The 27,743-nt window shown below is 48.7% G+C and overlaps 1 protein-coding gene across 2 annotated transcripts in view; it reads left to right on the top strand.

Annotated features, from left to right (window-relative positions):
- RASSF2 (Ras association domain family member 2) overlaps positions 1-27,743 on the top strand; it is a 56,283-nt gene that overhangs the window by 19,719 nt on the left and 8,821 nt on the right. The window contains exons 1-9 of one of the 2 annotated variants that reach the window (XM_077931200.1): positions 1,296-1,314; positions 5,933-6,024; positions 7,714-7,789; positions 9,248-9,399; positions 11,267-11,355; positions 18,273-18,433; positions 20,634-20,735; positions 24,634-24,685; positions 26,340-26,461. In XM_077931200.1, coding sequence (XP_077787326.1) covers positions 5,966-6,024; positions 7,714-7,789; positions 9,248-9,399; positions 11,267-11,355; positions 18,273-18,433; positions 20,634-20,735; positions 24,634-24,685; positions 26,340-26,461 — 813 coding nt within the window. In that variant the 5' untranslated portion in view covers positions 1,296-1,314; positions 5,933-5,965. Of the gene's footprint in view, positions 1-1,295; positions 1,315-5,932; positions 6,025-7,713; positions 7,790-9,247; positions 9,400-11,266; positions 11,356-18,272; positions 18,434-20,633; positions 20,736-24,633; positions 24,686-26,339; positions 26,462-27,743 lie in introns of those variants that run through there. The other variant, XM_028741221.2, reaches the window with a different exon arrangement.

The raw sequence follows: 27,743 nt of genomic DNA, 5'->3' as shown, positions 1-27,743 counted from the left end.
TAGGTAAAAGAGAGTGGAAAGTCTGGGGCGGAGTGGCAGTCCCAGGAAATGGCCTGTGATGGTTCAGGGCTGTTTTCTGGGTACTGCCATTTTAAATCTTAAGAGGGGGGTTTGAGGTGGAAATAAAATGAGGTTTAAATTGAGGATGTGTGTGTGGAAAAGTGTGTCTTTAAATAGTGAGTAGAAAAGATAGAAATAAAAGTAAAGATTCAAATAAAGGGTGGCTGCAGCAGCAGTGGCCCCTCTTTTAAAAAGAAAAGTGGTAAAAGTAGGTATATGGGGGGGGAGGGATAAGAAAGATGTATATATATATTTTCTTTAAAGGGAGGGAGGGAGGGGGAGGAAAGGGTTAAAAAAAGGGGGTGTTAAAAAAAGGGGGGGGGAGGTTGTTTTTTCTTTTCTGTGGTCTCCTTTGTTATGCAGCTTCTCTGTGTTCTCCTTGCCGCTGGAGCTCCCGGTAGGGCTCAGCCACGTGCGTTTTTGTTTTTTTTTTCCTTCCTCCCCGAAGCCTATTTTGCCTTCACCGTGCTCACCTACCTCTCCTCTGCTTTCCCGTCGGCAGAGATGGGGGCAGCAACGGTAAATTTGGGGCTCCTTTTTCTTTCTTTCTTCTTCTTCCTCTCTCTCCCTTTCTTTCTCCCTCTTTGCGTTAGTTCCACTGTCCTCCGGGTTTTGGAGCTCCTCTCGGCTGTTGGGGGGGGGGGTCGGGTGCCTTTCCGGCTCAATCAAGGTCGTGGGGGGGTGTTTTGGCTCCTTTGATAGATGCCCGGGCACCCCCAATTCCTCTCCGTTGGCAGTGCTGGCAGCAGCAGTTCTGGGGGGTCCGGGAATCGGTCACCAGAGCCTTTTACTCTGGCTGGCTTCAGGAGCTCTTTTCTTCTGCTGCTGCCGCCATGCTGCCTCGCCGGAAGTCCAAACAAATGTATTTTTCAATATTTTTTTCAACTCATTATAAATCTTTCCCCAGAAGTCCTTAACCTTGGGACACGTCCACCACATGTGATAAAAGGTGCTTTCTTTTTCTTTGTACTTCCAACATAAATTATCATTTGTGTGGTAAATCTTTGCTAATTTTACCGGGGTTAAGCACCATCTATACATCATTTTCCTAATGTTTTCTTTTAATACCGTACATGCAGTAAACTTAACCCCTTTCTTCCACAACCTTTCCCAGTCTTCCAACATTATATTGTGTCCAACATCTCTTGCCCAGGGGTTTCCTGACTTGGTGAATGACTTGGCAGTGGTCTCCAGAAGCCCCACTCTGGTCCCGGGTGTCAAGGATGGAGAAGAATAAATCCCGCAGAGCATCTGGTGGGAGTCTTTGGATTCCTAGTAAACTCTCTGCTTTGCAGTCCAGCTGAGCTGTTTTCCTCTGCCCCCACCCGCCCCAAATGCACACAGGAAACCCCATCTGTTTCTAAGCTCAGGGCCAAACCAGGCAGGATGTGGGAGATCTAAGATGCAGCATTTGTGACTTTCTAGTTTAGAGAAAAGGCGAGTAAGACATGACAGGAGTTTTTAAGACGAAACCTGGCATGCAGAAAGTGGATAGAGATAAGCTTTTACTCCCTCTCTCGTAACACTAAACTTTTGGAAATCCAATGAAGTTGAACATTGGGAGATTCAGGACAAGATGAAAGAAAGGACTTATTCACACAACACAGAGTTAAAACTCTGGAACTTGCCATTAGAGGTCTGCAAAATCGCCATTGAATTGAACTTGCTCCGGCAAATCCTCCCCCCGCCCCATTCCCATACACCTGAGCCAGTGCACTGCTGGAGATGGTTTTGCTGTTCCTGGCCTGGTTAGGACGGCTCTCTGTCTTGCCTGCTGAGTCCCCATCGCCCAGCATGATCCGGGCAGTGCCTTTGGCAAAGACCCTTGGCTGAGAAAGCAGACAGAGAGGTAGCCAGCCCTGGCAGTGTGCTTCCAGGGGGTGTCTTGCATGCGTTGCTCAAGGGGTGTGCACTGGCTGTGCCCCCCCCCAGCTGCATTTGTTTAAGGCAGCAAGCCTCAGGTGGAGCACTGTGGGAGAGGTGGCCTTCCCAAGTGCCCCCTTGGCTCGCTTGTGGCCCTCAGGTGCTGGGGAGGGCAAATTGTTTGTTTGTTTATTACCTGCCCTTCACCCTAAGGTTTGAGCATGGGTAACAACGCGGGTGGCGCTGTGGTCTAAACCACAGAGCCTAGGGCTTGCCAATCAGAAGGTCGGCGGTTCGAATCCCCGCGACGGTGTGAGCTCCCGTTGCTCGGTCCCTGCTCCTGCCCACCTAGCAGTTCAAAAGCACGTCAAAGTGCAAGTAGATAAATAGGTACCGCTCCGGTGGGAAGATAAACAGACTTTCCGTGCGCTGCTCTGGTTCGCCAGCTTAGTCATGCTGGCCACATGACCTGGAAGCTGTCTGCGGACAAACGCCAGCTCCTTCAGCCTACAGAGCGAGATGAGCACTGCAACCCCAGAGTCGTCTCTGACTGGACATAAGGGTCAGGGGTACCTTTACCTTTAACAGCATTAAAGCACAATATTAATAACAACTAAAAACAACTTACGACCATCCTCCAAAAGCCGTACAATGCAGATACCAGATGCACCTTTGCAGGGAGGGACTTTCACAGTTAAGGGGCCACCACAGAGAAGGCCCTGTTGCCAGGGCCACCACCATGCCAAGCCTCCTAGGGCGGAGGAACTACCCAGGGGTCCCCTGTTCTGATCTTGGAGGCAGCCTCTCAGGTCTTTGGAGCCTGAGACATTTAGGCCTTTAAACACCAGGGCTTTTCCCCAGCTGGAACTCAGTTCCGGCACCTCTCAGGCAGACGCCATTGCCATTCTAAGAGAACAAGGGAGGCGTTCACCTCTTTTTTCTAGAAAAATAGCACCGTTAAACACTAATGTGAGCACCTTAATTGGGTCCGGAAACAGCACAGCTGTTTCAAAATGGGTTCTATGAGATCTAAGTGGAACCTCAGCCAGCCAGCTCCTGTATTTTGGACTGACCAAAGTTTCTGAGTCATCTTCAAGGGCAGCCCCACACAGTGCATGTTGCAATGATCCAGTCCGGCAAACCAGCCAGAGCTGAAGAGAGGCACTGCTGCCAGCCACTGCTGCCAGTCTTGAAGAGACAACGGCACAGTAGTTTGGAAATAGGATGGGGGTGGAGATAACCTTTTCTCCTTTGCTTTGTGCTAGTCTTGAGCTTCCTTACTGAACAGCCCCAGAAGCTGTTGCAGAAACAGACAGCTGTCAGGCTGGTTAGGAAAGCAGCTCAGAGGAGGCAGGAAATTCAGAATTTCGTCACCCGCTCTGCTGGGAGGTGGTGATATTCTTAGTGCTTCTGTTTTGCTCCCCCCCAACCCAAGAACAATGCTTGGCGGATGCAGCCCCGGATGCAGCAGTGTTAAGACTTCTGGGCTTCCTGCTTTGCGTCTTCAGGCAGATACAAAGCAAGATTTGTGGACACCTGTTAGGCTACAGCAGCCAAAACAAGAGATTATGCCCAGAGGTGGCGTAAGATGAAATCCCAGAGATCAAGGGGAAAGAAGATGGGGTTCAGAGGGGCATTCGGCACAGGAATCAGATTCAGTGCTGGAGAGCTTTGTCTTTCCCTGTTAAGTATCTATTTTTAAAAAAAAGATATTTATTCAAATTTTACAAAATAGAAAACATAAGTTTACAAAGTAGAGAAAATTATAACAACAATTAACAAACTAAAATTATAACAACAGTTAACAAACTAAGAAGAAACACACATAGAAAAAAGAATAAAAAGGGTACAAAATGCAAAAAAAACAAACAGGCAGTTGAAAAAGAAATTTAAAAAGAAAAAAATATCAATTTTTCAATATCTTTGGACTCATTTACTTGTTTCCTTGACCTCCTCTCACCTCCCCTTTTTGTATTCCCATTCACAAAGACATTTCAGCAAATCCTTACCCTCTTTCAACCCTCTTTACTCTATATCTTAACCTATTATAACTATATATTTTCATTCATTATCAATCCGTATTTGCATATTCTTGTTAATCTTAATACCATTACCACTTATTTTCAATCCAACATCATTTTAGCATTCATTAATTTTACAGTATTTCTGCAAATAATCTTTAAATTTCTTCCAGTCTTCTTCCACCAACTCTTCTCCCTGGTCTCGTTTCCCTGTTAAGTATCTAGTCCTTAAGATATGTGTGATGCCTGTGAAAATTTCAGAAGCTGGACGGCTAATGTGTGGTCAGCTGGAGGGCGTCAGTGCTCTACAAAACCCTTTGTGTCACTTAGCAATGTACAGGTTCACTCCAAATTGCATAGTATAGCTTGGACTACTGCAATGTGTTCTACGTGGGGCTACCTTTGAAGGTGACCCAGAAACTGCAATTAATCCAGAATGCGGCAGCTAGACTGGTGAGTGGGAGCAGCCGCCGAGACCATATAACACCAGTCTTGGAAAACCTACACTGGCTCCCAGTACGTTTCCGAGCACAATTCAAAGTGTTGGTGCTGACCTTTAAAGCCCTAAACGGCCTCGGTCCAGTATACCTGAAGGAGCATCTCCACCCCCATCGTTCAGCCCGGACACTGAGATCCAGCGCTGAGGGCCTTCTGGCGGTTCCCTCATTGCAAGATGTGAGGTTACAGGGAACCAGACAGAGAAGTAGTGGCGCCCGCCCTGTGGAACGCCCTCCCTTCAGATGTGAAGGAAATAAGCAGCTATCTTCTCTTTAAAAGACATCTGAAGGCAGCCCTGTTTAGGAAAGTTTTTAATTTTTTATTGCTGTATTGTTTTTAATACTTGATTGGAAGCTGCCCAGAGTGGCTGAGGAGGCTCAGCCAGATGGGCGGGGTATAAATAATAAATAATAATTATTATTAGTAGTAGTAGTAGTAGACAGAATACATTATGCCAAAGAAAAGGCACTGTATTTTTCGCTCTATAAGATGCACCAGACCATAAGACGCACCTGGTTTTTGGAGGAGGAAAAAAATATTCTGAATCTCAGAAGCCAGAACAGCAAGAGGGATCGCTGCGCAGTGAAAGCAGCGATCCCTCTTGCTGTTCTGGCTTCTGGGATAGCCGCGCAGCCTGCATTCGCTCCATAAGACGCACACACATTTCCCCTTACTTTTTAGGAGGGAAAAAGTGAGTCTTATAGAGCAAAAAATACGGTAATTCATGGAGGAGAGGGTTATTGGTGGCTTCTAGCCATAATGGTTCCTGAATGTTTTAATTGTTATTTTTATATATACCGTGTGTGTGTGTGTGTGTACACACACACACACACACACACACACACACATGAGATTTGTGTATGATTTGATTTGTGTAACCCACCTCAAGTGTCTGTCCGGGCAGAAGACGAGATAGAAATAAACATAGTAATTGCAGTAAGGCCTGAGGTGCTGGCCAGTCCATCCCACCTCCTATTTCTCAGAGTAGCCTTTCAGGAAAACAAGCAGGGCTATCACCTTTCTGCATCTTTTGGATTCCCCTCCCTCCCCGCTGCAATCCATGGATCTGAAACCCATTTGTTGTTGTTGTTTAGTCGTTTAGTCGTGTCCGACTCTTCGTGACCCCCTGGACCAGAGCACGCCAGGCACCTCTGTCCTCCACTACCTCCCGCAGTTTGGTCAAACTCATGCTGGTAACCTCGAAAACACTATCCAACCATCTCATCCTCTGCCGCCCCCTTCTCCTTGTGCCCTCCATCTTTCCCAGCATCAGTGTCTTCTCCAGGGAGTCTTCTCTTCTCATGAGGTGGCCAAAGTACTGGAGCCTCAGCTTCATGATCTGTCCTTCCAGTGAGCACTCACTGAAACCCATTAGAGGTCTGCAAATCGCCATTGAATTGAGCGAACGATCAGGATGTTCTTTTCATTTATCTCAGAAAGTAAATTGTTGTGTGCTTTAAAGCGGTTCCCTGCCTCCCTTTTCACCACAGGCCTCTGTTCCTGATGAAAGACACATTCCAAGAATGGACTACATAAGCGAGAACTACCCGGTCCCTTGTGGGCACGACAAGTACATTTCGAAGTAAGTCGGAGGCTGGCTGTGTGTCCCAGGCAGACCTTTTGTTCTTTGCAGCTGGCACCAATCCCTGAGGTCTGGTGTGGTGGTGTCTGTGTATAACTGCATGCGCGTGCAAGGAAGGGAGGAGAGACCTGAGTACCGGCAACTTGCATCTTACGCTAATCATATTTACGCAATGGAGGGGCGGGGTGAATAAATAGAGAATGGAGGAAACCCACCAATCCTTGCTCTCCAGTTATTTATGTTCTCCGCACACCCAGAGAGTCTCCCTCACTTTTTTTGGGCTTTGGGAAGGAGGCATGAGGACTCAAGGATGCTCTGAGAGCCCTCGCACCGCCTTTCCAAAGCCCAGTAAGCAAGGGGCTGTCTTCTTCACCGGCCTCTGGGACAGTTCTGGAGGCCGGTAAGGAAGGCATTGTCTCACTTAGTGGGCTCCTTGAAGAAGAAGAAGAGTTTGGATTTGATACCCCGCTTTATCACTACCCTAAGGAGTCTCAAGATGGCTAACATTCTCCTTTCCCTTCCTCCCCCACAACAAACACTCTGTGAGGTGAGTGGGGCTGAGAGACTTCAAAGAAGTGTGACTGGCCCAAGGTCACCCAGCAGCTGCATGTGGAGGAGCGGGGAAGCGAACCCGGTTCACCAGATTACGAGTCCACTGCTCTTAACCACTACACCACGCTGGCTCTGGCCCTCCTGCGACCTTCCCAGAGCAAGATAAAGAGTCCTCCCCCTGTGGGTTGGGGGCAGTTCCAGGGGCTCCTGGCTTCATGTGATATTGCGTTTACACACTGACAGCCAGAACCGAACTGCTGCGTAAGCTGTGAGTTGCCTGTATGTCATGAAGCTGTGGACACAGGTGAAATGAGGGCAGTTACAACCAGCCATTCATTTCTAGCCTAGAGAACTCCCTCCAGGAAGATGGACTTTGAGTGCATGCAATCTCTCTCTCTCTCTGATTAAATTTTGTTTTACAATTTCAAATACTTATTTTGCATCCTTGATAGATCAATGACTTCCCTTCTTTTCTTTCCGTGTTTCATTTTACATATATTAAATCCCTGCATATTTTACAAAAACTATACCGTGATTATTTCATCCATCGAAACTTATTTACACTGTTGAATTTATCTTAATGCTGCCAGCATTTTCAGCTGTATACAATTATATCCCCTATGTTCAATAAACGTTTTCCAATCTTCTTTAAACATATGTTCTTCTTGTTCTCTTATTCTATATGTTAAGTCTGCAAGTTGTGCGCATTCTGTCAACTTAAGTTGCCATTCTTCTTTGGTTGGGACCTCGCTCGTTTTCCATTTGAGGGCTAACAAAACATGGACCACAGTGGTGGCATACATAAATAACCTTTCCTGACACCTGGGGATTTCATTCTGAATTATCCCAGACAGAAAGGACTCTGAAAGGACTCTCAGAAAGTGCATGCAGTTTTCTGATGGGACAATGAAATGTGTGGTGGGAGAAGCATGTTCTGTGGAACCTTGGCTTTCCTTGGAGGCTTCTCAGGAGAGCCATGAAAGCAGAGCAAGTTTGGGGTCAGGGGTCAGCTCCAATTTCCTTAAACATTTTATTGCAAAAAGCAGCAACTTTTGGACAAAACCATCACATGTGGCAAAATGAGCCGGACAGCTCTTCCATTTGCTCTTCTAACAGCTCTTGTTCCACATCTTCCAGAAATGAACTGCTGTTGCACTTGAAGACCTACAACCTCTACTACGAAGGCCAGAACTTGCAGCTCCGGCATCGAGAGGTGAGAGAACCTTTCTACACAGAGACAAGTTAGGGGAGAATGTTGTGACCAGGGGTGTGTGACCTGGGCATGATTCCAAAAATGAAACTCTGCACCCAAGTCACCAGAACTCCTCGCCTAAAGGAGCTGGGTCCTGCAAACGGTGTAATGCATGCAAAAAGGCTCATAGGTGCACGCTTTTTGAATTATTGCAGTGCAGAGTTTACTCTTCAGTTTTAATTCCAGTTTTACTATTTTTGGACTGTGCAAGGCCCCGAAACTCTTGACACCCCCAGACTCTGGGATTTTCCTTTGGCCTCCCTGTTTTCCCAGCTTCTGAGAATTCAGCATGTGCTGCCCATGCCTTTAATTCAGGAGGGCTAGAAACCTGCTTTTAAAAACTAAAATGATCCTTCTAGTGGAATACAGTATGATTACATCATATGTGCGTTTAACTCGCGCAGTTTCAGCCACATGCGGTTGGTTGCAGTGGGGCTGGCTTAAAGTGTGCAAGTTAAATGTAAGCAAGGCGGAGAGCTCAAAAGCTCTTTTTGCACCAGGTCTGCTGGCGGGAAAAGCAATTAAGTGGTATGTAAATCTTATGAACCAAAATAAATATAGTTGAAACCAGCATCCTTTCTTTTGGTGCTTGCTTTTATTTTCACTTTATAATACACAAAAAGCAATGGCAGCAACAGTCAAGAGAAAGAGAAAAGAGCAAACCAAGAGAGGGGGGGGGGGAGAAAAGATATGAGGATAAAGGAGGGAATGGTACTATTCCAAAATCAGTGTTATAATTCCAGACAATTGTCCTTCAAGAGTAAAGGGTAAAGGGACCCCTGACCATTAGGTCCAGTCGTGGCTGACTCTGGGGCTGTGGTGCTCATCTCGCTTTATTGGCCAAGGGAGCCGGCGTACAACTTCTGGGTCATGTGGCCAGCATGACTAAGCCGCTTCTGGTGAACCAGAGCAGAGCACGGAAACGCCGTTTACCTTCCCGCCGGAGCGGTACCTATTTATCTACTTGCACTTTGACGTGCTTTCAAACTGCTAGGTTGGCAGAGTAGGTACCGAGCAACGGGAGCTCATCCCATTGCGGGGATTTGAACCGCCAACCTTCTGATCGGCAAGACCTAGGCTCTGTGGTTTAACCCACAGCACCACCCGTGTCCCAACCTTCAAGAGTACATTATCCAATAATGTTTATCCATAGGAGCGCATGAGAAGAGGGTGGCTGCCAGCCATGTTTCTTTACCTTAATGTATTCAGTAAATGGATGCCAAACTTACGAAAAGCTGTTCTTCATTTTCAGATAGCGCAGGGTTTGGGTATATTTTGTTAACATTTCCGTTAGAGCTGTGGTCCAGCTCTGGAGGTAGAACCAGCGTCCTTGGGGCTTGGGGAAGTTTTTTGCAGCATCCTTGGGAGCAGACCAGCTTCTGGACCATCCCTCAGTCCCTTCTCTCATGTGCCCTGTAGGAAGAAGGGGAGTTCATCGTGGAGGGCTTGCTGAACATCTCCTGGGGGCTGCGCAGGCCCATCCGCTTGCAGATGCAAGACGACAACCAGCGCATCCGCCCCCCGCCTTCGTCCTCCTCCTGGCATTCCGGCTGCAACCTGGGAGCACACGGGTCAGTACACAATCCAGGGCATGTTTGTGTGAGTGTGTGTGAAAAAAAATATCTAGTGGTCTTAGCAGACCACAAGCTTAACATGAGTCAAGTGTGACGCAGCAGCAAAAAAAAGCTGATGACATTTGAGGCTGCATCAACAGAAGGCGAGTTTCCACATCAAGGGAAGTCATAGTCCTGCTCCCTTCTGCCTTGGTCAGAGTCCTTTGTCCAGTTCTGGACACAACAATGCAAGAAGGAGCTAGAACATGTGCAGAGGAGGGCGACCAAGATGATCAAGGGTCTGGAAACCAAGCCTGATGAGGAACGGTTGAAGGAGCTGGATATGTTTAACTGGGAGAAGAGGAGAATGAGAGGAGATATGATGGCCCTCTTCAAACATCTGAAGGGCTGTCACATGGAAGGTGGAGCAAGCTTGTTTTCTGCTGCTCCAGAGGGAAAGACCTGAACCAATGGATTCAAATGACAAAGAAGGAGATTCTGATGAAACATTAGGAAGAACTTTCTGATGGTAAGAGGTGTTTGGCACTGGACTCTCCGTCATTAGAGGCTTTTATGCAGAGATGGGTAGCCCTGTGCCAGGAATGCTTTAGCTGCGGTTCCTGCCCTTCAGGGAGTGGGGTTAGATGGGTCCCTTCCCACTCTATGATTCTATCACTGTGACCATTTGTTTTAACTTTTTCTGTGATCAGGAACCTAAGGGAGGGTTTGAACTCGTGTAATAGCGGTAAGGAAAGCGGCACCTTGATGTGGAGAAACAAGGGTGGGGGTGGATTGGGGCCAGAAACAAACTGAGGAAATCATAAACCTTTTTTTTTAAATGGGAAAAAATATCATTGATTGTCCTGAACCCTGGAGAAGTAGACTTGGGTTTTAGGGGAGAGATTTCAAGTCCTACCCCTGCTGGGCTCACACTGCTCTCTGCCAGTTCTCCTTGGGTAGAAAATAAGATAAGGCCAAGTACAAGGCTGGTCTGTCTGCATCTAGGATCCCCATGAACAAACCAACTTGGGAACTGCAAAATATGCAGCCCAGACTATACAAGTGGCACCGTGACCTTGATTATTTCTGCTTGTGGAACACTGTAATCTACATGATCACAAGTTGCAGATAAATAAAGAGTTTTTGTAAGTAGAAATTATAGTCAGGATGGCAACAGAGCCTCTTGGTTGCTGTTTTTGTTTTTAATGCTTTGGGAAATGCTCAGTAATTTCTGCTGTAACCAGAGTCTGTCGCTAACATGGCACAGATCCATTCTACGCATTACACAGAAGGTGGTGGTAGGATTCTGGAGACTGGAGCTTCAGACGCCAGGGACAGTTGCAGTTTTGAATTTTCCCTGCCTGCAAAAAATAAGCGCACCTTAGCAATGCCCTCTTCTTGTTTTGCTGCATGCAGGGAGCTGTTTTACTAAGCAAAGCATTCAAAAATATTTAAGCCTCACACATAATTTTATCCCTGTTTCCTGCTAACGTCTGACTTGAGGCAATTCTGACATCATGTTTTGATGTCTGTGGTGTCCATGTGTCTATTAGAGTCTGAAGTGGGGTGCAGAGGGCACAGAGAACACCATGCTGGCTACGTCTGTGGTGAATCATAGAATTGTTGAGTTGGAAGGGACCCCAGATGTCATCTAGTCCAACCCTCCCTGCAGTGCAGGAATCACAGCTAAAGAATGCATCTTGCAACAGCAACAAAACCACCATGCTCACATAACTTGCCACTATGATTTTGTGCTGTGTTTACTATTCACACGAGCAGACGGACAATAATTGCGTGCATCAATCTGTTTTTAGAACACTTGGGAAAATCTTGCAAGGTATTTTCTAAGTCCCAAATTCTCTTCTTTTGTCTCTTCCCTGCTTAGGTCAGTCATAAAGCCGTCAACCTTACCAGACATTCAGGTCACAGAAGCCGAGCCCTCGATGGATGGGGACGGAATTGATGGGGGAATTGGTAAGGCAGGGGAAGTGAAGGATTCAGGGGGTCCTTACTGGTGCTAAGGAGTTGGGGGGGGTCTCCATCTTCTGAAAATAATGCAATAATGGAGTATAATCCTTATCTATGACAATAACTCATTGTGAAGTGTAGTAAATCGGTTTCTGAAAGGTGTTTTTCTGGGAGCTTACCCTGTGCTGGGAGTGCCATAATTTTGTGTCTAAAAGCAACAGAGCAATCTGTGTCTCGGGTCTAAATATCTGTTTCAGAGTTCTCTTGTGATATAGATGGTGCTGATCCAGCAAACTCTCTTTATGTTCTTAAAAGGAATGACTTCTCCGTACAGTTCAGAGTTAAACTTGCCACTTCCAGATGCAGTCATAACCTCTGGCCTGGGTAGCTCTAAAAGGGGTGTGTGCGTGTGACAGATTTGTGGAGGTGCAGGCTGATCAGCATGTGAGGGACGCGGGTGGCTCTGTGGTCTAAACCACTGAGCATCTTGGGCTTGCCGATCGGAAGCTCAGCGGTTTGATTCCCCATGACGGAGTGAGCTCCTGTTGCTCTGCCCCAGCTCCTGCCAACCTCGCAGTTCAAAAGCACGCCAGTGCAAGTAGATAAATAGGTACCACTGTGGCGGGAAGGTAAACGGTGTTTCCGTGTGCTCTTGCTTCCATCACAATGTCCTGTTGCGCCAGAAGTGGTTTAGTCCTGCTGGCCACATGACCCGGAAAGCTGTCTGTGGACAAACACCGGCTCCCTCGGCCTGAAAGCGAGATGAGCGCCGCAACCCCATAGTCGCCTTTGACTGGACTTAACTGTCCAGGGGTCCTTTACTCTTTACTTTTTACCTTCCTCCATGGCCAGAGGCAGAGAGAGTGGCTGCGCTCAAGTTCTGCTTGTGGACTTTGCCAGAGGCGTCTGGTTGGCCCCGGTGGAAGGCAGGAGGATGCTGGCCTTGAGGGGCAGCCAGGCGCCTCAGAGTTCATGAGACCAGCGTGAAACACACACACACACACACACACACACACACACAATTGGTGTGGAAGAATGAGCTATGTTCCCCTTTTCCTTGGCAACACAGCCCTCCTCTCTTTAGAAAGGGAATAACAGGAGTCATTGTTAAGCAGAGTTGCCATGGAGAAATAAACATTTACAGGAGAAGCGCTCTCTCCCACTCTCCCCACCACCCATCGCTCTCTCTGATCCCTGATCGGCCTTCCCGTTTAACAAAACAGAAAACCACCACATGGGTTTTGGCATTTATGGCCTTTGTGCAATCTGAGCTGTGCCGTTCTCGACTCTCTCCTCTTCTTTTCCCTTCCCTTAAAAAACCAAAGCAAGCCAGGCAACCCCACTGCTTAGATAGATCAAAGTCTCAGCATCTTCATTGGCTCCCCGGGACAAGAAGCGCAAAGCAACCAATTTATTTGGAGTCGCAGGTGCAAGCTTTTGAGTCACACAGGATGCTTCAGTAGTCCGGGTCTTCGGGAAAGAAATGTGGGAGAGGCAATGCCCCATGTTGCTGTAGCCACAAGGCCACTGTTAGACATTTCTACAGTAAGGATTTTAATCCCACTCGCTGCTTGGAAGACTAGTGGGTTTAAGGTAAAATAGCTGATGGAAATTGCTGCCCAGAAACTTTTGTGCAAAGCCAAAAACAAAAACCACCCTAGCTGAGGTCTCCGTCTTCTTCCATGCGCAACAGTCAGTGGTTGAAAATGTTTTGCTGTGTCCGTTTGGAAGCCCTGGGCCAGTTAGAAGATGCCAGGGTACCCCTCTTGTTTATCTGGCCAGCTGCCTTCCACAAGCAGTTGCCTTCAGCAGTGGTGGAGGAATGGGGGAGTGGGGGAGCGTACTGCCCCCGGCACCATTGGGGAGTGGGGTACCATCACGGCCGCCCCCCGGACACAGGCCATGCACCCCCCCACTGTGCCGGGTACTACGCCCCCGCGGGCGATGCGCCACGCCCCCAGGAAGCACGCCACACCCCCACAGGTGGTGTGCCATGCCCCCACGGGCAGCACTCCACGTCCCTGGGGGGTGCACCATGCCCTTGGTGCCGGAGTATGCAGCTTCGCCACTGGCCTTCAGCACTCCAGAGTTCAAGTGAGCCCCTTGGGCTCCATGATGCAGGAGAAGATGCTTGTGGGTCACACTTAAAAAATAATAATAATGGCCTGCCTCTTTTTGCCTTCCCCATAGCCAAGAGCAGGGCATTGTCAGGATTATCAGTTTTCTCTGCTGCAAAATCCACACACACAACGCCAAGTTTTCAGGAGCCCATTCAGAGTAAGACCATCACAATTAACTGATGTGCAGTCTAGGTGAAGGTAAAGGGACCCCTGACCATTAGGTCCAGTCGTGACCAACTCTGAGGTTGTGGCGCTCATCTCGCTTTATTGGCCGAGGGAGCTGGTGTACAGCTTCCAGGTCATGTGGCCAGCATGACTAAGCCGCTTCTGGCAAACCAGAGCAGCACACAGAAACACCATTTACCTTCCCGTCGGAGTGGTACCTATTTATCTACTTGCATTTTGACATGCTTTCAAACTGCTTGGTTGGCAGGAGCAGGGACCAAGCAACGGGAGCTCACCCCGTCACAGGGATTCGAACCGCCGACCTTCTGATCGGCAAGTCCTAGGCTCTGTGGTTTAACCCACAGTGCCTAATTGGGAGATGAAAACCAGCACCAGTCCATACTTAATTTTATCAGTCAAAGATCAGCAGGCCATTTATTATTATTTTTAAGTGTGACCTTCTGATGCTCAAGTTTGAGGAAGTTTAAACCTCTGTGCAACAGCTTAGGAGGGATGCCCAGATGAAAGGAGTGTTGCTCAGCCCTCCCAGAGAACACAGCTGGGGCAGGAAGTTAGGTGTGGCACCCAAGGGTTGAGCACATCAGAGGCACACATGGGCCTGCCTGGGAACTGTAGAGCATTTCTCTGCCTCTTTGAACTTCCTTGCTGGCAATGGGGTGGAGGCTGTCAGCCCTGGGGTCCCAAGGCTGATGGGGAAAGAGACCCCGCCCCAAAGAGATCCACCCAGGACTCATAATGTGCCACATGATGGCTGTTCTTTGCCTCCATAGTTGGCACTCGGATGCCTTGAAGGACTGGCAGTAGTGCTCTTGACCATTCTCTCTTAACTGAGCGGTGTCCTGAAGTGAGGAGAGGAGGAGCCAGTCTATTGGCTGCAGGCCACACCCTGCACATATCGGCATATCTGCTGAGAAGCCCTTGCACGAGGACTGTTAAACTGTGGAACTCACTCCCACAGGAGGCGGTGAGGTCACCCACCTAAATGGCTTTAAAAGAATATTAGGCAAACTCATGAAGGAGACGGCATCAGAATATCAGTTGCTGGAAGCCACGGGACAGGAGAGTGCAGCTCTTGTGCTCAGATCCTGCATGCAGGTTTCCCACTGGGGCATCTGGTCGGCCACTGTAAGGACAGGATCCTGGACTTACCGTATTTTTCGCTCCATAAGATGCACCTGACCATAAGACACACCTCGTTTTTAGAGGAGGAAAACAAGAAAAAAAGTGTTCTGAACGAAACACTGGATGTATGATTTTTGTGGTTCATGCTGTGGCCACAGACATGTGATCTGATGGTGAATTTGGGGTGACCCAATGCAAAAATCCTGAGGATCTATGTGGATCTGTGCTTTGTAACCATGTTTTTGTGCCATTGCGGCCCCATGCAACAGTGGGTGCATGTTTTTTGGGGTGCAGGCTGTAGCCAGGGACATGCTATGTGATCTGATGGTGAATTTGGGGTGACCCAATGCAAAAATCCTGAGGATCCATGGGCTTTTACCTCCCCCCTCCCAGGCAGCCTCTGCCAGCCTCCCTTATCTCTCCTCCGATCCCACCGATCAGCTGTTTCCTTTCAACACTCCCTTCCCTCTTGTTTGCCTTAGTATAGTGTCTTTTCCTTAGCTGGAGCAGTTTTTTGCTCCTCCTTTTCTTCTAACTTCTCTCCTTATTGCTTTAGTCTTCCTGTCTCCTCTCCTTGCAAGTTTTCTGTCTTTACCTCCCCCTCCCAGGCAGCCTCCTTTATCTCTAGCGTCCCTTATCTCTCCCCGATCTCTCGGCAAATGATCAGCAGCTTTGTTTCAACACCCCCTTCCCTCTTTCAAAAAAAGAGCATGATCTGCTTTTTGCCCCTGGGCAATTTGGCTCCAGGGACCACACATTCGCTCCATAAGACGTACAGACATTTCCCATTACTTTTTAGGAAGAAAAAAGTGCGTCTTATGAAGCGAAAAATACGGTAGGTGGGCCACCTTTGGCCTGATCCAGCAGGCTCTTCTTATGTCGCATGTTTAAGATGTGTTTCTATTTTTTTGTTTTGTTGTTTAATGCCACCCAGCTTGTTGCAGATCTGAAACAGGAGCAGGCTTGGGTGGGTTGACACATGGTGAGTTGAAATGTGAGTTTAAGGAGCCCATTAAAAATGGATTAAGAGGGATTTCATTATGTTCTGGGTCCACGCCAGGAATCTTAGAGGAACGCTTAAGGGTCTGCTTTCCTTGCCACATCACATTCTCAACTCAAGGAGCAGCTGCTCAGAGGAAGCTCTTGAACTAGAGCTCTCACCCTTTTTCTAGCAGGGGAAAGGGTAAATGCAGCCAGTTAGACCAGTGGTTGGCAACCTAAGCCCATGGGCCGGTTCCAGCCCATGAGCTTCCTGGAACTGGCCCATGGCTGTTCCGTGGATTGGCGTGGGGGTTCCATTTTTTTTCTCGGCACCATTTTTTTCCTCACCACGGGGACCGACTTCCAGGTCGGAAGAGCGCCGGAAATAGCATGTGCTCACCTGGAGGAACACTTGTACACGTACATATACACTACTTCTGGCGCACTTCCGGTACGTGTCCCTTGTGCTTGGATTCTCTCTGTGGGTCGTCCCCCCCCCCCCCGAGTCATCTGGTGGGCCACTGTGAGAACAGAATACTAGAACACAGGGGGCTCCGCTGGCCTGATCCAGCAGCCAGGCTCTTCTTACGTTCTTAATGTTCAGAGTTTGCAGGTTGTTGTTGTTGTTTAGTTGTTTAGTCGTGTCCGACTCTCCGTGACCCCCTGGACCAGAGCACGCCAGGCACTCCTGTCTTCCACTACCTCCCGCAGTTTGGTCAAACTCATGCTGGTAGCTTCAAGAACACTGTCCCACCATCTCATCCTCTGTCATCCCCTTCTCCTTGTGCCCTCAATCCTTCCCAACATCAGGGTCTTTTCGAGGGAGTCTTCTCTTCTCATGAGGAGGCCAAAGTATTGGAGCCTCAGCTTCAGGATCTGTCCTTCCAGTGAGCACTCAGGGCTGATTTCCTTCAGACTGGATAGGTTTGATCTTCTTGCAGCCCATGGGACTCTCAAGAGTCTCCTCCAGCACCATAATTCAAAAGCATCAATTCTTCGGTGATCAGCCTTCTTTATGGTCCATCTCTCACTTTCATACATCACTATTAGGAAAACCATAGCTTTAACTATACGGACCTTTGTTGGCAAGGTGATGTCTCTGCTTTTTAAGATGCTGTCTAGGTTTGTCATTGCTTTTCTCCCAAGAAGCAGGCGTCTTTTAATTGGGAGTCCTACTCATGTGTAAAAGGAACACATGGAGAGGGACAAGCCCGCTGAGTTTCACCCTTTGTGAGCTGGAGGGCAAACACTTCCTCATATTCCCCAATTCTTAGTTGTGGAGAGATGCTCCACACATAAAGGAGGTTTTGTGCTTCAGTTGTTTGCCCTCCAGCTTGTGAAAGGCAGCAAGGAGTATGGAGCTTTGCACGCTTTCGCATTGCCTTTACACGTGAGTAGAACACTGGGCTGCTTTGTGCGCATCGTGCAAGTTCTGCTTGTTGCAAACTGAGTAACCCGCAGTAGGAAGAGTCCGTAAAAATTGTGAGCTGGTAGCACGCCCCATGCTAATATGCTTCTCTTATTGGAAAAAGAAGGCAAGGGGACCTGAGTTATTTGTCCCCTGATTCTGAACATCTTGTTTGTGGGCTTCCCAGAAGCACCTGGTTTGGCACATGTGGCTTGGGTCTGATCCTGCAGACTCCTTATCATGCCAGAGGGGGAAGGAGGAAATCCCAGGAGAAGATCATGTAAGAACATAAGAAGAGCCTGCTGGATCAGGCCCACCTAATCCATCATCCTGTTCTTCAGTGGCCAATCAGATGCCCGTCACGCTCAAATCCTGCTTGCCGGTTTCCCATAAGAGCCCTCTCTCCTCTTGCAGTTTCCATCATCTGGTATTCAAGAGTATTGCTGTCTCCTGGTCCTTTATCTGCAGTTCAGACCCCGTAGGCCTGTATGTGTGTTGCTGGCTGTGTCAGAGGATGGAGCCTGGCCTCTTTCTTTTGAAAACTTTGAAAGATACATGTAGGGATAATCGCTGGGTCTGGAGGGAGGACACTCCCCACCCGCAGGACACTCCCCACCCGCAGGCAGCCTCAGTCTGCCTGCACGCGTGACCTTGGGGTGCGGGGCACACCCCCCCCCACAGACAAGCCACAGCTGTCTGAACATCGTTCCCTCTGTCTGACCTTTTGCGGTCTCAGTAGTCTGCGGTGCCCTGTCTGTAACCTTTGTCTCTGAGACCTTTTGTCTCCTTCGTCATACATTGTTCAAGGGGGAAAGGATGCGGTGGAAACAGGTGCCCAAATAGCTTTGTACCACCTCTCAATCTCAGGACTGGAAGATGTGTAAAGATCACAGCCCAAAATGTATCTGCCTGGTTTGCATATTTGTGTCAATAAAAGGAGGCTCCACAGGGCTGGCCGGCAGCTTGCTTGCAGCTCACCTGTGCGCAGCTTACCTGCATTATCAACTCCTGCCTCATGTCCATCACTTCAGATACAGGTGTTTGGAATTTCTTTGGAGGAGGTCAGCTTCTTTTTTGACGCACCTTTCCTGTCTCCTCCATTTCAGATGACAACGATCTCAAAGCCCAGCAAGAAGAAGCGCCGCAGCTGATGCGGACGCGGAGCGACGTGGGCATGCGCCGCAGGGGGACTCTCCGCACCCCCAGTGAGCAGCGGAGGATCAGGCGCCACCGCTTCTCCATCAACGGGCATTTCTACAACCACAAAGTGAGTCTCTCAAGGAGGGTCTCCCTAAAGCACAGGAGCATCTTGATTTAGGGATGGATCCAGGTCGAGAATGTAGCTCTCGGTGCCTCCCAGAGAATTGTTAAGGCAGGCATTTTTTGTTTTGTTTTATATGGAAACTAGCATCTATTTATTATTTGCGTTATCATGTATTTGTGGCATTTTGTTCCAATGAGTTCAAGGGAGAATATGTGGTTCTCCCCCCCTCCCCTTGCCATATTCCTCACTCCATAAGACACACCTGACCATAAGACGCACCTAGTTTTTAGAGGAGAAAAACAAGAAAAAAAAATATTCTGAACAAAACAGTGGATGTATGATTTTTGTGGTTCGTGCTGTGACCACAGACATGTGATTTGACAGTGAGTTTGGGGTAGCCCAATGCAAAAATCCTGAGAATCCATGTGGATCCGTGCTTTGTAAGCAGATTTTTGTGCCCCACGCAACAGTGGGTGCATGATTTTTTTGGTGCAGGCTGTAGCCATGGACATGCTATGTGATATGATGGTGAATTTGGGGTGACCCAATGTAAAAATCCTGAGGATCCATGGGCTTTTACCTCCCCCTCTCCCAGGCAGCCTCCTTTATCGCTAGCATCCCTTATCTCCCTCCCGATTGCTCACCGATCAGCTGCTTCATTTCAACACCCCCTTCCCTCTTTAAAAAAGAAAAGAAAAAAAAGCACATTCTGCTTTTCGCCCCTGGGCTATTCGGCTCCAGGAATCACACATTCACTCCATAAGACGTACAGACATTTCCCCTTACTTTTTAGGAAGAAAAAAGTGCGTCTTATGGAGCAAAAAATACAGTCATCCCCACAACAACCTTGTTAGGTAGGTTAGGCTGAGAGGCAATGACTGGCCCAAGTCACACAGTGAGCTTCGTACCAAGCGGGGATTCGAATTCTGATCTCTCCCAGGTCTTAGTCTGACGCTCTAAGCCCTACACCACATTCTGGCTTTCCCTTAGCAGAGTTTGTTGCCCATGTACCATACTTTTCCGTATATAAGACGAGGTTTTTTTCCTGCTAAAACAATGTCCAGAATTGGCGTTTGTCTTATACATGGTCAGCACGTTGTTGGGACGGGGGGATTGGTTGCTGGCGCAAGCAGGAGCTTATCAGGGGTGACTGGACGTGATTGGTGGCTGTGGCAAGGGCTGCTGCTGATAGGCTGCTACTGCGGTAATTGGGCGTGTGATTGGGGTAGCTGCTGTTGGCGAGTGGGCAGACAATAGGTTGGTTCGGTGACATGTGCGATAGCCATCGCTCATCTATTCTGGGCAATTCCCCCCCCCCCCATCTCAACAACTCTGGGCAATCTCCCCCCATTTTCTTAAATATACACGGGGGCGTGTTATACACGGAAAACTACGATGTGTATAAAACTACAGAATGCTGGCAATGCGAGAATTCAAAAGCTCCATAATATTTGCTCCGGAATGTATGACCATTTCCCAGTTAATTTTTGAAGTTCTTTTTTTAAATTTTTTAAATTAAATTTTATTAAATGTTACAAAAAAAATGAAAAGAAAAGAAGATATAGAAACAATACATAACCATACATTAAAACATTTATCTACACAATTTTCCAGAATGCAGACTAGAAAAGAAGAAAGACAAAAGATAAAAGAAAGAAACAAGAAGAATGAAAAGAAAAAATACTTTTCATAATCAATTTTATAATATTTTAACTAGGATTTATATATCATAATGTTTGAAGTATGAATTTAGAATAATTTATTATAATTTTTGAGGTTCTTTGATGCCTGTAGTCAGTCCTCTTGCTGGCAATTGTTCTTTTCCTTCCACCATGTCCCCCAACTCCTCTTTCTCGATTCGATTTTGATTTAATCTTTGCATTCTGCTTTTCCAGCAACAAATGTTGAGCTCTGAGCGGTTCACAAGAATCACGGCAGCATTAAAAATCAAGAAACACTGGCAATCCCTATAATAGCAAGCACAGTAGCCTTTTAATAAAGCAAATGACTGCAAGAAATTAATCAAAACAAGGAGCTCAATAAGATCTTCCATAGTTTCTAATCTGGCATGGCGTTAGCTCCCCCTTCTCCCCCAATACATGGCTCACACATCCCTCTGTGCTTCTGTGGGCCTCCAGGGATTCCTCTTGTCTAGATCACCCTGTCCTCCAGCCTTCTGATGGCTTTGTGCTCCTCTCCGCAGACATCGGTTTTCACACCCGCCTACGGCTCCATCACGAATGTTCGCATCAACAGCACCATGACGACGCCTCAAGTTCTCAAGCTTCTGCTTAACAAGTTCAAGGCAAGTTTTGCTGCAACGTTTTGTACTGGCCCAAATCTAAGCTGGGAAAGTCTCCCAGCGGTGTCCTCTCCTCCTGGGCCCCTGTCCAACTCTGGTCCATTTCTGTGGGGCTTGCGGAGGAGGGTGGCTGTCCCTAGCTTTGCCCAGCCTCGGGGACCTCCCATCTATTTCGGACCACAATTCCCATCCGACTCAGCTTCATACGGCAGTGCTGATGGGAGTTGTAGTCCAAAATGGTCGTGCTGCCGGGGGCTGATGGGAGTCGTACCATGGAGAACCCCCAAGTTGGTAAAGGCACCTGTAGGTTGTATATCTGTGTCTACTTCTCGTGATGGCACCAATGAGCTGCCTGCTGTCACAGCTGCTTATTCTTGGACTGGACAAACACAAACCCCTGTGTTGCAAAATGTAAAGGTAAAGGTAAAGGTACCCCTGCCCCTACGGGCCAGTCTTGACAGACTCTGGGGTTGTGCGCCCATCTCACTCAAGAGGCCGGGGGCCAGCGCTGTCCGGAGACACTTCCGGGTCACGTGGCCAGCGTGACAAAGCTGCATCTGGCGAGCCAGCGCAGCACACGGAACGCCGTTTACCTTCCCGCTGGTAAGCGGTCCCTATTTATCTACTTGCACCCGGGGGTGCTTTCGAGCTGCTAGGTTGGCAGGCGCTGGGACCGAGCAGCGGGAGCGCACCCTGCCGCGGGGATTCGAACCGCCAACCTTTCGATCGGGAAGCCCTAGGCGCTGAGGCTTTTACCCACAGCGCCACCCGCGTCCCGTTGCAAAATGTAACAATCTACAAAAATGGAAACACAACACGCCGGCTAATAACTGTTAGTCAATATATAATGGGTTATGATGTCATTCAAAATATATGAATAAGCCACTTCAAAACGATGTATATATCATGCAACACATCTCACAAAATATACAAGTAACCACAAGTTATATGTATCAGAGTCAAACACAAATGTATTTGTGTTGTAAGCATCAGCAGCTACACTATCCGATCCACTAGCACGATCCCCATTAGTATGAATATTTCATTGATAATTATTTGGTATGTACCTCTTTATATAGGGATGCAGGTGGCTCTGTGGGTTAAACCACAGAGCCTAGGATCAGAAGGTCGGCAGTTCGAATCCTCGCGACGGGGTGAGCTCCCGTTGCTCAGTCCCTGCTCCTGCCAACCTAGCAGTTTGAAAGCATGTCAAAGTGCAAGTAGATAAATAGGTACCGCTCCGGCGGGAAGGTCAACGGCATTTCCGTGTGCTGCTCTGGTTCGCCAGAAGTGGCTTAGGCATGCTGGCCACATGACCCGGAAGCTGTACGCCGGCTTCGTTGGCCAATAAAGCGAGATGAGCGCCGCAACCCCAGAGTCAGTCACGACTGGACATAATGGTCAGGGGTTCCTTTACTTTTACCTCTTTATATATTTTGTTCTGTTGTATAACTTACATGCAGGTCGCTCAGTTTTGTTGTCATTCATTGCTTGCAATGCCTTATATTCCATTTCCAGCTGATAAAGACTTTATTCCGAAACAGTTAAACTATTCCGGATATACTGTCCTTTTGAGACTTTTGTGAGACGTCTTCCTTTGAGAGATGGCTTGGCGTTCCTCACTGTTCATTGATTTGTTTGCTTCTTTGTTTGATAAATATAACAACTTGTAGTTGCTTGTGTATTTTGTGAGATGTGTTGTACGATATAGACGTCATTTTGAAGTGGCTTATTCGTATATTTTGAATCACATTGTACAGTGGTACCTCGGGTTTAGAACTTAATTCGTTCTGGAGGTCCGTTCTTAACCTGAAACTGTTCTTAACCTGAAGCACCACTTTAGCTAATGGGGCCTCCCGCAGCCGCTGCACAATTTCTCTTCTCATCCTGAAGCAGAGTTCTTAACCCGAGGTAATATTTCTGGCTTAGCGGAGTCTGTAACCTGAAGCGTCTGTAACCTGAAGCGTCTGTAACCCGAGGTACCACTGTATATTCACTAACAGCTATTAGCCAGTGTGTTGTGTTTGCATTTTCATACTCTTGGACTGGGTCTGGAGGCTGATATGTTACACTGGGGGTGGAATAAAATAACATGAACACCCCCAAAGGGCAGCCTCAGGCCATAGAGTCTGGCTGCTGCACGTTGACTATTAGCCGGCACCCTCAGGCCCACCAAGCCTGAAACAGGAAGAAGTGGTCAGACCAGCAGAGGTTGCTGGACTCCAACTCTAGGGCTGACAGGAGCTGGAGTCCAGCAACATCAGCCTGGGCATCATCTTGCCTCCCCTTATAGAATCATAGAATTTTAGAGGTGGAAGCAGTGGCGTAGCGTGGGGGGTGCCAGGGGTGCCGGCCGCACTGGGCGCAACATCTGGGGGGGGCACGAGTCCAGAGGGAAGGGACAAGTTCCTTCCTCCACCGGGCTCCCCGCCGCCACCGCCAGCCTTGCGCCCTAGCGCGCGCACGCCCCCCGCCGCCGCCGCTGCGGCTGCGCTCCACTCACTGATCGCAGGAGGAGCAGCCGCTGCAGCAGCGCCGCCACCGACGCCTGGCCTGGCACGGGCAGCCTCCGCACCCCGACGCCGGCGCCATCCCCTCGGCCCAGCCACAGGCGGCGGCTGCTTCTGCCGACTGGGAGGGAGGAGAGCTCCGAGGGGCCTCGCCGCGCCCTGCGCTCCCCAAAACCCTCCGAGAGGAAGCCGGCGGGTGGGCGAGGGTCTCCCGGCGCAAGGGGGCGCCGCTGGCTCCGGCTCTCAGCGCAAGTCTCAGCCGCGGGGGGGCGGGGCGAGGACGGAGCGCGGCTGGAAGCCCCCGGACCCGGCCGGGAGGAGGAGAGGCACTCGCCAAGCCCGGATCTGGAGTGCCTCGGAGCGCGGGATCCACCTACAGCCCAAGGAGAGGAGGGGGCGGGGAGGCGCCCGAGGGGAGGGGGCTTCGGCTGCCTCGGCCCGCGGGGGCTCCGCAAATAATAAATTTAATAAATTCCTGCTGAGCCTTTGGGGGGGGTCCTTGGCTCCTTCGTTCGCCCCCAGCCCCAGTGGCGTAGCGTGGGGGGGTCAGGGGGGGCCGGCCGCAACATCTGGGGGGGGCGCGCTCGCACTCGAGTGCTAAAATCCATGGGTTAGGGGGCGCAAATTACTTGCCTTGCCCCGGGTGCTGACAACCCACGCTACGCCACTGGGTGGAAGGGACTCCCAACCCGCTGCAATGCAGGAATCACAGCTAAAGAATTGCTGACAGGTGGCCATCCAACCTCCCATGAAGGAGAGTCCACCATCTTCTGAGATAGTCCATTCCACTGTTGAACATCTCGTACCATCAGAAAATTCTTCCTGATGTTTAATCGGAATCTCCTTTCTTGTTGTTTGAATCCATTGGTTTGGGTCTTCCCTTCCATTTACCAAGCTAAGCATGGCCAGCTTAGGGCTGTCTTAAGCCGGGGTGCAAAGATCCGCCCGGCGTCCCCGTCCCCCCGCAAGGTTGCCCAGCCCCAGGCGCGCAGGAGGGTGGAGCCAGCCAGCCGCCTCAGCGTCTCGCTGGCTCGGTCGCCCCCGAACTCACGACGCAGAGCTGCCCGCAGCAGAAGAGCCCGCCGCGGTTCTCTGACCGACAGACAGGCTCTTCGCCGGACTCAGTTCTGGGGCCCCAGACTCTCGGCCTGGAGCCCCTGAGAGCCCGGCGACCAGGTGCTATGCACCCCTAGCACCTATGGGTAAGACGGCACTAGCCCAGCTCCATCAACGATTCCTGATAAGGCTTGGTTTCCAGACCCTTGGTTTCCAGATCTTGGTCAACCTGAAAACCTTGTTCTGCGTGTGTGTGTGTGTGTGTGTGTGAGAGAGAGAGAGAGAGAGAGAGAGTGTGTTTTATCTTTTCTGTGTTTTCTTTTCCCTGTGTTCAGATTGAGAACTCAGCAGAGGAATTCGCCTTGTACATTGTTCACACCAGTGGAGGTGAGCAGGCTGTTATTGTGTGCTGGTTTTTTGTGTTTTTTTTAATTATTTGATTTTACAAGCATAAAGTTACAGCAATACCAATTACATATCCATATTTAGAGATTTTTCTGAATCTCCAGACTTCCCACCACCCCCTCAATGGATCTTACTATCAACCTTTTCAACTGCATGTTATTTCATAATCCATATTTTGTATCTCTCTATATTGTCCATAGTGTATTGTGTGCTGGTTTCAATAGCCCTGTGGTTCAGCTAAACAGTTATGGATTTATGCTATGGGTCACCAGCCTAACTGTGATGCCACGGTGCATGGGGGGCAGGAAGGGGAATGAGTTAAGCCCACCACAGCTGTTAACTTCGCCTGCCTCAAGCCCCCCCCCCATGTTTTAAAATAGATTTTAAAAAATATTTATTTGTATACCACTATATCATAAAATAAGGGACGCGGGTGGCGCTGTGGGTTAAACCACAGAGCCTAGGGCTTGCCGATCAGAAGGTCGGCGGTTCGAATCCCCACGACCGGGTGAGCTCCGGTTGCTTGGTCCCTGCTCCTGCCAACCTAGCAGTTCGAAAGCACCTCAAGTGCAAGTAGATAAATAGGTACTGTTATGGCGGGAAGGTAAACAGTGTTTACGTGCGAAAGCACCTCAAAGTGCAAGTAGATAAATAGGTACCGCTCCGGCAGGAAGGTAAACGGCGTTTCCGTGCGCTGCTCTGGTTCGCCAGAAGCGGCTTAGTCATGCTGGCCACATGACCCAGAAGCTGTACGCCGGCTCCCTCGGCCAGTAAAGCGAGATGAGCGCTGCAACCCCAGAGTCGGCCACAACTGGACCTAACCGTCAGGGGTCCCTTTACCCTTTAACTATATCATAAAATACCAAAGCGGTTTACAACAACAACCTAAAAGCATACAATAAAACAGTGTTTCCCAACCTTGGGCCTCCAGCTGTTTTTGGACTACAACTCCCATCATCCCTAGCTAGCAAGACCAGTGGTCAGGGATGATGGGAATTATAGTTCAAAAACAGCTGGAGGCCCAAGGTTGGGAAACACTGCAATAAAACAATTAAAATATTTTAAAAGTTAAAAACAGGCATCAATTAACCATTGTGGAATGATGTATTCTTACTTGCCTGCATAGGCCTGGTGGAATAGACATTTAAAGTTGGCACAGAAGGTGCCTGCTGAATCTCCAGTGGCAGGGCGTTCCACAGGACTGGGCCAATGACACTAAAGGCTCAGTTTCTTGTTGTTGCTAAACAAGCCTCACCAACTCAGGGAACGGCCAGCGATGCTCCTGCAGATGGATGATAAAAATAATTTAAAACAGTGTGAAGTAGCTGGTGGGAAAACCTTTTCACAGGTAGCCTTGAGAGTTGCAGTACTTGCCCACCGATTTGTACACTTTGGCCACAACCACTCTTGACATAAGGCCCCAAGAGGGATGGACTATGGGTCAATGTGGCCCTTGGGGTGCAAAACGGCCCCCACCCCTTCTTGGAAGCTTCTCAGAAAGTTCTTGCTTGGTTGAGCTTGCCGTCACTGCTGCTGTTCCCTCCCCCCCCCCCCCGTGTCTGGGGCAACAGGGGAGACTTAGGGATCCCTGCGTTGCCTTCTTCAGTGCCTTATCCACACTCCCTGTTTCATGCAGAAAAGCAGAAGTTAAAGGTGACAGATTACCCACTGATCGCTCGGATTCTGCAGGGACCCTGTGAACAAGTTTCCAAGGTGTTCTTGATGGAAAAGGACCAGGTGGAAGAAGTCACTTACGACGTGAGTTGCTGCTTTGCGGTGGGATCCTATTTCAGTTTGGAGACGGGCAGGTGAAATGATTGAGGGGGTGGAGTAGTTTCCCTGTGGGGCAGTGTTTGAGGCTGGGGGTAAGCCAAGGAAGAGGTGACCTGGTAGAAGTTGACAGGTTTTTCTCCCTCTACAGTGGTGCCCCGCAAGACGAAAAACCCGCTAGACGAAAGGGTTTTCCGTTTCCGAGTTGCTTCGCAAGACGATTTTCCCTATGGGCTTGCTTCGCAAGACGAAACGTCTTGCTAGTCTTGCGTTTTTTTTTCTCGCTTTCCCCCCCCCCTTTTTCTAAGCCGCTAAGCCGCTAATTGCCTTTTAGCCACTAAACCGCTAATCCTTTAATAGCCGCTAAACCGCTAATAGCGCTAATCCGCTTAGCCGCTAATAGGGTTGCTTCGCAAGACGAAAAAACCGCTAGACGAAGAGAATCGCGGAACGGATTCTTTTCGTCTTGTGAGGCACCACTGTAATGCTAGAACTCCCAGGCTAATCCATTCAAAAGTATGTATTCTGACAAGGATTACAAACTCAAATAGAGATTACAAACTCAAATTCTGTAAGGAATTATTGTGTTATTCATATCCTTATGAGTTTGAGTTTGTAATCTCTGTTTGGGTTTGTAATCTCTATTTGAGTTTGTCATCCTCGTCACAATACATACTTCTGAATGGATTAATTTTTGTTACAATTGACTATTGATTTGTGAGTAGGGATCACTCCCACTACTGAAACTTATATTGGCCAGAGTTCTTGGTGTGCTTTTTTCTTGGTATATTTAATAACAAGAACTCCAACTTACTTAATGTTAGAACTCCCAGGCTGCCGCCACTCAAGCTGATTGTTGGAAGGTTCAGGAGAGATAGAAGGAGGGATTTTCCCACCCCCCAGGAGGCAGTGATGGCCACCGTCCTAGATGGCTTTAAAAGAGGGGTAGACAAATTCATGGAGGAGCAGAGGGCTATCAATGACTCCTAGCCAGGATGGCTATGGTCTGCTGCCACGTTTAGAGGCACCATGTCACAGGTATGCCAGTGGCTGGAAACCACAGGTGGGCAGGGTGCTGGTGCGCTCAGGTCAGCAAAATCTCTCCCACCCTCTGTTTATCCCAAAGTGTCATTTGGTCCTGGTGGGATATTTGGAATAATAATAATAATAATAATAATAATATATTTATACCCCATCTGCTGGGTTTTCCCAGCCACTTTGGGCGGCTTCCAACAGAACACTAAAATACAATAACCTATTAAACATTAAA

Source organism: Podarcis muralis, chromosome 7, assembly GCF_964188315.1.
Source record: "Podarcis muralis chromosome 7, rPodMur119.hap1.1, whole genome shotgun sequence".
NCBI classification, from domain to species: domain Eukaryota; kingdom Metazoa; phylum Chordata; class Lepidosauria; order Squamata; family Lacertidae; genus Podarcis; species Podarcis muralis.
The sequence above is the reverse complement of the archived record's forward strand: the minus strand, read 5'-3'. Positions and strand labels throughout refer to the sequence as shown.